Source organism: Maylandia zebra, linkage group LG15 (assembly GCF_041146795.1).
Source record: "Maylandia zebra isolate NMK-2024a linkage group LG15, Mzebra_GT3a, whole genome shotgun sequence".
Lineage (NCBI taxonomy): Eukaryota > Metazoa > Chordata > Actinopteri > Cichliformes > Cichlidae > Maylandia > Maylandia zebra.
The window spans coordinates 13,058,108-13,069,080 of record NC_135181.1 but is presented as its reverse complement, the minus strand read 5'-3'; the positions used below and the strand labels follow the sequence as shown (position 1 = coordinate 13,069,080).

Sequence of the window (10,973 nt, the reverse complement as noted above, 5' to 3'; positions counted from 1 at the left end):
AAAGGCTATCAGTGAATGACGAGGATTAGGACGAGTTAAGGAGATTATGTCACACATTCACCATTCACCCAACCCAGCAGCCACCCACACACATGCGCACACACAGACACACACTCACACACATACACCACTTCACGTGCATTTAGAAACAAATGAAAACTGTTATCGATTACTGATTATGTCTTCGTTAAGGAAAGTTATTGGATATTATTTCTTTTGAAAAGTTAATAATTTAGGAAATGCAAAAATAAGCCAAAAATAAGTCTGGGGGGGAACTTAAAATTAAAAAATTTCTACAGTATAAGTGGCCTATTCAGAGAATAGTTAAAACACACAATTTGCGTCTATAAACGTCCTACAGAGGGCCTTTCTATGAGCCCCCTCAGGAAAATCAAAGGAATATTAGAATGATTTCTCCTCAGGCTTGTTAGGCTCCAGCCGGAGCCGTTCAGCTAAAGGGCAGATTGAAAGACACGACAAAAGCTAATTGCAATTAACTACGCCTCTCCGCCTCGCCCCTGTCCGCTTAAATCGACACTTTGTGAGTCCATATGGCCTTCAGTGTACCGTGGGAATGAACACAATTAAAACAGAATATGGATTTCTGGAGTTACCCGGCGAAAGCGCAACAAGCTGTCAAGGTCAGTGTGTCAATGAGTGGGCCCCGGACAGCCGGCCGTGGTCTGCACCTTCATGTCCAAAACCGGATCACCCACTACAGAGAATGGCAGCTACAGAGGCAGATAGATCTATCTATCTATCTATAGATAGATAGATAGATAGATAGATAGATAGATAGATAGATAGATAGATAGATAGATAGATAGATATCAAAAGTTATTATTATTATTATTATTATTATTATTATTATTAATATTAATATTATTATTGCCCATTTCTTTTGCTGTAACTAAAAAAGCTAAAGTGCAAGAGTGCAAATCGATCTAACATTTTAAAAGATAATAGTAAAATCTTAAATGTGAAGGGCTCATGAAGTTCAGCGGTAGGTTTGCATGAATCGTCAAAGAAAATCAAAGTAAACAGAATGAAAAGCAAATATATTTAAGTGTGTTTATATATTCCATATGTATGACTTTTTATATTTCACATTTTTCCCAAGTTTGTATTTAAAGATGGTTGTTAAATTAAAAATGAATGCTTACCTTTTACATTTAATAAAAGGTTCTTTAAAAAAAAATACATTAATTTCTAGAAGCCTTGTTTTTTTAATAAGTTATATTACAAGGTCCCAAAGTGTGTCTGCATGGTGTATCTGCCCACCTAACGAGCTCCAATAAGCCACTAACAAAGGAAAGATAATGCAGACTGTGGAGCAAAACTACACCAACGCCCCCGAGAAAACGGGGGAGAGATGGATATTTTACAACTTTTAACTGTATGAACCTTTTAAATTTGTCGTCTCTTTAGCCTTTTTTATATTTATTAAAGAATCAAATACGCAATAAAGTGTTTTAAAAATTAAAGTTCAGCTTTATGACAGTTGTCTTGACCGCTGCTACGTATGTGGTGGAGCCCAAGCATTTAATCTGGAGGACTGTACGAGGAACCAGACACAAATGTCGTTGTGCTAGTGTAGGAAATGAGGAGCGCTGACTGTTGAAGGTCTCAGCCCACCCTCACCCCCCACCTCCCTGCATATGGTAATACACTCTTATTAGTGGTCAGCATACCTTAGCATACCCGAAAATATTTACAGTAATCAGCCTCTTAAAGCCATCTCCACGGTCCCAACAGTTTGGATCATTTTTACTTTTTTATTTCATTTTATTTTATCTTTTTATTCTTTAGGATATGCGATTATATATTTTAAACACATTTTGAATATTTTCGGTCATATTATTATTATTATTATTATTATTATTATTATAAATAAGAGTTCTACACAGTAAAAATCGCAAATGCAGTCCAGGAAAACATGCAACATGTGTGTTTTGTCTGCAGTGGATCTGGCTCCGTTAGCAAGGCACTTCACAGCACTTGCACACACATTCAAGCGCACACACACTCCCTCGCACGCCAGTGACGTCAGGATGGAGTTTGGAGTAGAAAGCCAAGTGGATGAAGGAAGTGGAGATCTCCACCCTCCAGCCTCCCCCTGACACTTCTCATAAATATTACCAAGGCTTATTCGGGAGGCTCCCACCATAAAGTCACATCGTGTCCTGGTTTTAACAAGTTTTCAACCGTAAGAAAATCGGAAATTTGCCCCTTTTTTCCCTTCGCCACCGCGTTGGCAGTATCGGATGCGCTCCAGCCACCGTTTTTCCAACTCGAACTTTACGCACCGGCTACTGCGCCACTAGCTGGAGAGCTGCTGCTGCCGTTTACCGGCTGCTGCCCGGGGATCCAGTCCTGGTTCTCCGGAATCTTCGGCGTCGAGGGCAAAGATCCCTGATAAAATGTATAATTAATGTTTTAATTTGTGGCTCTCGATCGATCGGAGGCTGACTTTCTATCAACTTGGCTTCGGGACTTTGACTTGTGTTTCTCGTCGCTGCTGGCAAAGAAACCGAGAAACCACAAGTGATTAAGTGTCACAAACTTCATTGTTTCTGTCCACAAGAAGAGAAGAAAAAGGACACTTTTTATCCAGATTCTTTAAAATATCGAGGATCCATGATGAGCAAACCCACCGGTTCAACAAGTGGCTGTTTGGATATTCTGAATGTCAAATCAAGTAAGTTTTGTTCATCATCATCTCCGATTCCTCTGAAGAACACGGCATAGATAATGGGAGGTCTACAGTAGCGACGGGTATAACAAATGAGTGAGTGAGTCCATGGTGTCTTTAAAGATGTTTCTCACGACTCTACCTCATGATCACAAAGTTGTGAGTATGGGGACTGGCTGTCGGCCGTCTCAGAATGCAATACATGAACATCCCCGGATAACAAAGCTCCTGAATGAAAGGAAATCATGTGTAAAATTTATTTTGTAATGTTGCTCACAGATTTCGAGAAACAAAATAAGAAGGAAGCGAAAATAATAAGCCACATTCATTTGCCGACCACTGCTCTTCAAAAGCCCCACATGCTTCCCTTTGATGACACTTGTTGCCTGCAATTTAATTTTCAGCCTTTAAAAAGAGTAACAGCGCAATATGCAGGGTATCATTCAATCTTACATGAAGAGAAATCCCGTTTGCGCACGAGATTTTTTTCTCTTATGTCTGAAATGTGTTTGCGCATTTCTGAATCCCTCATTTGAGTTTCCTGAAGCGCTTTAAATCATGTTACTGACTTTTTTTTTAAATAGTAATAAATTTCAAGCAGATTTACACTTTCCTATCAAATTATTTTCTGATCCTTTTTTTCTTAACCCTTGCAATTATCCCTCTGCTAGGCCTCATTATGAATTCAAATGAAGGCGGACTCAGATCATAATATAGGCCTAAAGTAGGCTATTGTTCTCTCTCTCCAAAGAATGGACATTTCTGTTGAATTCACATTTGATGCTTCTTTTAGAGCTACCACATTTTTTTCACACCAGGCCGCCGCTTTTAAAATCTGTGCTCGGCCGATGTAAACGTGTGTTTTCAAATGAGAATAAAACGACTCACAGCATTGCTGTGACTCAAGTTCACAGCCACGCTACCGAGTGGTCAGAGGAAACAGCTCTTTCTCTCCCTAAAACTTCATTTCCAACTCTTTTAGCAGGTTTTCGCCTTGATGGTGATTACGTTAATAGAATATGCCATATATCTTCAAGCAATTACTGCTCACAATGGAGACGCAGTGGACCCCCACAGCGGGAAGTTAAATACATTTCCCCCTTTCACAACAAAATTGTCTGTCATTTTTATTTAATTGACTCCCAGCGACCATCGTTTAATATTTGGGGGGACATTTTTTCTTGTTGAAAATGTTTACACTTTCGGTCATCCGCGGTTTAATTAAACTCTAAATTTTAATTTGGGGGCTGTGTCAATGAAAATGTGATTTGGTTAGCTTTGGTTTTAAAGGTTTGTTAAAACAAAATAAAAAAGAATGATTTATTTTTAAAAAAAAATTAGAAAACAAGAAAATAAAAGAACAACAGTGATACTACTACTACTACTACTACTACTACTACTACTAATAATAATAATAATAATAATAATAATAATAACTAGGACCAGTATGGAACATGTTGAGCGTAAATTTCTCCAATTACTAAGGACAAGTTGGGTACCAAAATACCAAATTTTGTTTAACAATAAAATGTTTAAATCCAACTTTAAAATGACTTTTTATTGCATGTTACAGCAATTAAATGTCTTTTGCGTACATTTAAAGGGCTACAGGGTGTTTTGATTCTTAATAAACAGCCAATTCCAGTCCTATAACTCTCTCCTGAAGTCATTGTTTTTGCTGCTGAGTAGTTATTCCCATGCTACCCTTTTTGACGGGTCACTGGTGAATCAATGAGCAGGTGGCAAAACGTCAGTGTAATTACATAGACGGCTTTTCCCTCCAGAATAAAAAAAGGACTGCCTCATATGCATACAAATATCTTCTTTTTAAGAGATTTGAATACAAAATCTTCACAAAAAAATCACATTTTTTCATCTACACCGGGGTCGATTTACATACACTTCATTTGAGTTGGTGAAACGAGTTGGTACGCATTATTCTCATGGTGCAGTGTCACTCCCTAATCCTGGGGCCTATAGACCTGTGGGATAAAGCAGCTGTCGAGTCCCATTATGAAGTGGAGTTGGCAGCTTGTCGAGATCCAGGCAGTCAGACGAGGTTCAATGGGAGAAAATCATTAAGTTAACACTTTCCCCTAATGTCTCCATTGTGCGTTTTCGGGGTATTGTCTTAGAGAGCTCAAATATAACGCTTCCCACCGGACTTTATTCTTAAAATGTGCGCAGTGAATTCCCATGGTCGTGCTCGGATGAGACGCGGGGCGTTGTCCAGTGTGCGTGTAATGAGTGTGAGAGCGTGTCTGTGGCTGTGTGGAGTTGTCGGACATAAGTAAGTCACATGCAGGACAGTTTGTTCATTGCTTCAGTGTATATGAGCTCGATTATGGTACTTTTTAACTGATTATAGGGTCGGTGTAAAGTCACATAATTGCAGGTCGGCCGCTGAACTGCAGCCAGTGTGTCAACTTTGAAAACTGTTATACCAACTTATTCTGGAAAAACACTGTAAACACTTTGTTCCATCATATTTATTCATAAATCCCGCGATTACGCGAGCAACCGCTACAAAATGTCATCAAAATGTTTTGATTTAAAACTGAACTGTGCGCTTCGTAATTCAGTGAGCACATCATTTACTTGACATTTTTGACCTCTCCCAGGTCGGATTCTGGACATCCCATGTAAAGTGTGCGGTGACCGCAGCTCAGGGAAACACTATGGTGTTTACGCCTGTGATGGCTGCTCGGGATTCTTCAAGAGGAGCATCCGCAGAAATCGGACTTATGTGTGTAAATCTGGCTCGCAGGTGAGGCCTCCTTTAAGTTTATACAAGCTCGTAACTAAATTTCCCTGCTTTTTACACGAGGCTGAATTGGCTGTGGTTAAATGCACCTACTATTTGCGCTTTTCAAATTTGATTAAGTAGTTTTATTTATTTATTTTTAATAGAATTTCAAGCAAGGCGGGAAAACAAGCAGGCAAAGGAATTATCAAATCAAGCCTAAGTGAGAAACCTGTACGCAATCATTGCCATGAATATGGAGCAATTTCTTTCATTTTCCAAATAAAGTTAGCACCCTGCACAGAATTTGTCTCGTCCTTTATTCTTTATATTCCCTAGGTGTCTGATTTTCACCCACAAAACATACCAAGCGTTTTACGCGCGTAATGCACATTTTACGAGCTGATTTCTGTTTGCTTTTCTTTTTGGCGCTGAGTTAAGTCTCTCTTGATGAGCCTAATTATGTCATGCCTGGACCATTAAGTACTGGGCTAAGTGCCGCGCTGCTGTAATATATCAGGTGTAATCCAATCTAATGTGATGACTCGAAGCCGAGGATTTAGGCGGCAGAGGGCGGGATAGAGTACTTATCCTGCGGGATGAGGCCACACTGGAGCCGCAGGGGAGCACCTCCATAACTAAAAGATAATAGTACGATCTTTCACCTGGAGATTGCCCTCCCAGGAGGATAATAGCAAGAAGCTTTTTTCTCTCTCCTGCAAGCTAAGAGAATTTTAACTAGAAGCTGTAACCCCTTCCTCTTTTTATGTCCCCCTCTCCCCCTCCCCTTTTCTCTCTGTACAGGGTGGTTGTCCCGTAGACAAAACTCACAGAAACCAGTGCCGAGCTTGTCGTTTGAAAAAGTGTCTGGAAGTGAACATGAATAAAGACGGTAAACGAGCTTAATTGAATTATCACGTTGAGCAAAGAAACGCCAGTACAGTAGGACAGTATTGGATTCGGGGGAGAAAAAAGTGTATAAAATCTGTTAATCAAAGCTGAAAAGAAGTTGATAATTACCTGCTGCTTGTTTTAAAGGAGATCTTATTTATACCTCCTGGGAGCGCTGGTAGAAGCTCATTATTTTTTTTCTTTCACGCAGAACATTTGCACTTTAAGGAGCAGCTTTCGTTCAATAAAATAAACCCAGGATTGCTCCTGGAGAATGCAATTAACGATCCTGATAAATAAGCAGTTTGCCCTCTTTCACACTGCCTTCCTACTGTCCTGCTCCACAGCCGTTCAGCATGAGAGGGGGCCACGGACATCTACAATTCGCAAACAGGTCGCTCTGTATTTCCGGGGCCACAAAGAGGTGAATGGCTCCTCGGCACATTTCCCCGGATCCTCACTACCCGGTCCTCCTTTTTTCACCACTGTCACCCAGCTGGAGCCGCACAACTTGGAGATGAGCACAGTAGCCACTACACCGGAAAGACAGGCCATCGTGGGTCTAGCACAGCCAACTCCTAAGGTAGATTTATTTTAAGATTACGCAATTTAATAGCTACAACGTACACTTTCTTCAAAGAGTTTTAGACCTTCAAGTAAAGAATGAGAGCATAGAAGTCAATCATTTCTTGGCTCTCGTGTCGCAGTCCATGCATAGTTTTACATTTAATCACTTCTAGATGTAGAATTCCTTAAAATGTTAGATGTTTGTATTTCTTCCAAACCGTTATTGTGCGATTAATTAGTAAACTTTTTTTTTAAACACAAGGGTTAGAAGTTGAAATTCCTCTCCAGATTTAAAAGCCTGTAAGACCAACAAATCCGCCAATTAGATTTCTCACTGTAAATCCACCACAAGCAACACTAATCATTATAAAACTGGGCGCTGGGGCTTGGAATTCGACCTTTGTTGTTCACTGTTTTCCGACCTGCGTTTCTTTCTGACATAAACAATGACAACATTTTCATTTTCCCTCTCTGCAGTATCCCCACGAGGTCAGTGGCACTCCGATGTATCTGTACGAGGTGGCTACGGAATCTGTGTGCGAGTCAGCTGCGCGTCTTCTCTTCATGAGCATCAAGTGGGCAAAAAGTGTCCCCGCGTTCTCCACCCTCCCTTTATCTGATCAGGTAGCCACGATTTGGACTCATTCTCCAAATGAATGATGCTTAAACATGATCCCCAAACAGGCCATTAGCGCCCTGTGGGGTTTGAAATGGTGAACAGCTGCCAATTAAGTATTTGGTCCGCAGACAGACGCTTTAAATTAATTAAATTAATGTCATGAATTTGATAGTATCGATTTGAAAACCGCATATCTAATAATTCCCAACCAAGCCCTAAAACCTGCACACAACATGGAAAAATAAGAAGGAATTATTAATCTTATGTTGTTATTTTTACCATTCAAAAAGTTTCAAATACTTTGAATGGTTTAATTGTTGCGTGTTGTGCACAGTTTAACACTTAAAATACCCCCTTACAGCTGATTCTGTTGGAGGACGCTTGGAGAGAATTATTTGTTCTGGGCATCGCGCAGTGGGCCATTCCCGTGGACTCCACAACTCTTCTCGCTGTTTCTGGTATATGCAAAGCACGAGAGAATTTTAAGTGAAGAGCGAGCAGCTGTTGTCGTGCATAATAAAACTTTTCTTCACATTTATCCAAAGGGATGAACACTGAAAACACGGAGTCTCAGCGGATGAACAAGATTATGTCTGAGATTCAAGCGCTTCAAGAGGTGGTCACCAGATTCAGACAGATGCGCCTTGACGCGACCGAGTTCGCCTGCTTGAAATGTATCGTGACATTCAAAGCTGGTGAGTACCTCGCAAATTACTGCCCGAATGTTTGACACAGTGTAAAGACTCTTACCGGAAATAACCATATTTACCAAAGCAAACCTCAACTTTCTCTGCTGCATACAACTACAGCCAATCTGGGAAGACAGAAGAGAATATATGACATGTCATTACAGCAGTGTCATGTCAGCAGATTTCTAACAGCTATAGTGATGCCTCTTGTCTTACAGTTCCTACGCATGGAAACACAGAATTAAGAAGTTTCCGCAACGCCAGCGCTATTGCTGCTCTGCAAGATGAAGCCCAGCTCACTCTCAACAGTTATATACACACCAGGTAAAAGAGATCTATCTATCTATCTATCTATCTGGCGATCGTGGCTCAAGAGTTGGCAGTTGCCTCTGTCAGTGCGCCTCAGGGCAGCTGTGGCTACAGTGTAGCTTGCCATCACCAGTGTGTGAATGGGTGGATGACTGAATGTAGTGTAAAGCGCTTTGGGGTCCATAGGGACTAAGTAAAGCGCTATACAGGCCATTATCTATCTATCTATCTCTTCATCCTAAGCATGCTTTACGCACGTGTCAACTGGCTATAGTCTGCCAGCTTCATTATAAAGTTAATGAGGCAATAAGCCTCCTGTAATTGTGCAGGTGCACCAGATGAAGCTCGTATTCAAGCTAAGTAGGAGCTATTTGTCACAGGTGTGCGGTAATTGGACAGGCTGCAACAGACAGTCTGCAAATGGAACCGGACAAAAAGGCTGTTTTTGACACCAGTTGTGTTTCAGGTACCCGACTCAGCCGTGTCGTTTTGGTAAGCTCCTCTTGCTGCTGCCGGCCCTCCGCTCTGTCAGCCCGTCCACCATAGAGGAGGTGTTCTTCAAAAAGACCATCGGCAACGTTCCCATCACCAGGCTCCTGTCCGATATGTACAAATCCAGCGATATATGAATTCTCACCATCTGCCGGGGCGCGTGAGGAGGGGAAAAAAAGACTGGAGGCCCACGAGGAGACCCACTGAACAATCAACACAGACTGTCAAATCATAGCAGGTGTAGCCACGGCACAAAATCTCTTACGGGCTGTCTTAATACAGCCTATTTAGGCTTAGGCTCCATTGAACACATCCGGATCACAACTTTAGCCTGTTAACAGTTGCTCTAGTCAAGGATTAGCATGTACCTTTCATTAGAGACCTGCCTGTCTGATTCTGAAAACTGCAATATCTTGTGGCCAAAACAGCTTGCAGCGTTTAAATGTCGCCTTAAGGCTCTGGAGAGCACCTGCCAAGCACGTTTCCTAAAGAAACGCTGTACATTAAGACTTTTTTTGTTTTGATTTTTTCCGAGTGTCTATGAGACCAATGAGCTTGACGACCAATTCACCATTTTATTTCTGTGTTCAATCCCAACGGAGGAAACCAAAAAAAGAAGAAGAAGCAGCAGCATCCGGGGGGGGGGGGAGATGCGAGTCGCTGTTCCTCAATTCGGTGCTGAAACCAAATGCACCGATGAGGCGTCAGCTCCATGAAGCATTGCGGAGGACTCTTTAAAAAGGATGCACTATCTATCCCCCCCCCCCCCCTTTGACTGTAAAACTACATTCATCTGAAAAATGGTGTCTGTATTTAAATGGCTGTCCCGTTTGTGTTTGGTGTGTCCTGTTTGAGGCGCAGCATAAAAAAAAAAAGAAAGAAAAGAAAACGCTTAAGGTCGACTTTTTGAAGTTAGACACTAACACTGGATACAATCTTATTCAGCACTTGGAAATGTTTTTGTGGCCTGTAATGTTTTTATTCTGTTGTAAAAGCAAAAAAAACAAAAATTTTAATGGAGTTATAACTATTTAGAGTTGTAACCAAGAGAATAAAATACACTGAATTAAACGGTTTTCATATAACATGACCTAGATGCTTATAGTATAGTTTTACTATAGATGCTTATAGTAAAACTACCAGCTGGAGCCCTGGCATCATAGCAAACAGTGGTGTTGGTTTCATATCTAATTACAGTGACACTTTATAAGGATGTAGAGCTCATACTAAATTATTAAACACTAATGCATGCATCTTGATTTAATGCAGGATTTCTTGTGAACACCTGAAGCTCATCAGTAATAACCAACTCTGTGTACGTTCATTTGATTTGTTGGTGCTTTATCAAGTAATGAATAACATATATTATTTTACATTTTTCTTTGCCACCAAATGAGATTTGTATTACATAAAATGGTTCATTTGGGGTTAATCTCTCCAAAATCAGAGCAGTGCTTGCTCTCACAGGACATATGAAGCTGCAATCAAACTCCATCTTCAAATTCAAAAGTTTTACATGGAACTGCACGGGTCAAAAGTCCTCACATCTTATATGTGCAGCATGTGGGAGGCAGTGTGCTTAAAAAAAATAATGTACAGATATGTTATTGTTATGAAAAAGGTCAGACCTTACAAATAGCCCTGAAGGCAAGAAGAAATGGCTTTTTACTTTTATTGTGGTGGCACATGTGATACAAAAGTAAAGGAAAAAAAAAAAAAGCTTCTGGATCTTGCATTCATTAAGCATAGTGACCTGGCCCAAATACATGTTGTACTAATTCAAGCTTAATCTGTCACAAGTCATAGACTGCATCATTTGTGTCTTTAGCATGGCTCACTCTAGTGCAAGTCCAAACTCAGGGCTGTCTTTGAATAGCTATAGTCCTTATACATCTTGCACAGTATTTATTAAACAGGTACAATAAAGTTAGGATGACTGCACTGGTCCTGACTGACTGTCCAGAGCGGGTA

The 10,973-nt window shown here is 40.7% G+C and overlaps 1 protein-coding gene across 1 annotated transcript; it reads left to right on the top strand.

The window, feature by feature from the left end:
- The first annotated feature begins 2,094 nt into the window (after window positions 1–2,094).
- On the top strand, window positions 2,095–10,905 carry nr2e1 (nuclear receptor subfamily 2, group E, member 1). Its single transcript, XM_024805188.2, has 9 exons — window positions 2,095–2,698; window positions 5,314–5,459; window positions 6,240–6,327; window positions 6,674–6,909; window positions 7,371–7,517; window positions 7,874–7,970; window positions 8,058–8,207; window positions 8,420–8,525; window positions 8,977–10,905. Exons 1-9 carry the CDS (start codon window positions 2,638–2,640, stop codon window positions 9,137–9,139), a joined length of 1,194 nt encoding a protein of 397 aa, XP_024660956.1. The 5' UTR covers window positions 2,095–2,637; the 3' UTR covers window positions 9,140–10,905.
- The last annotated feature ends 68 nt before the right edge of the window (window positions 10,906–10,973 follow it).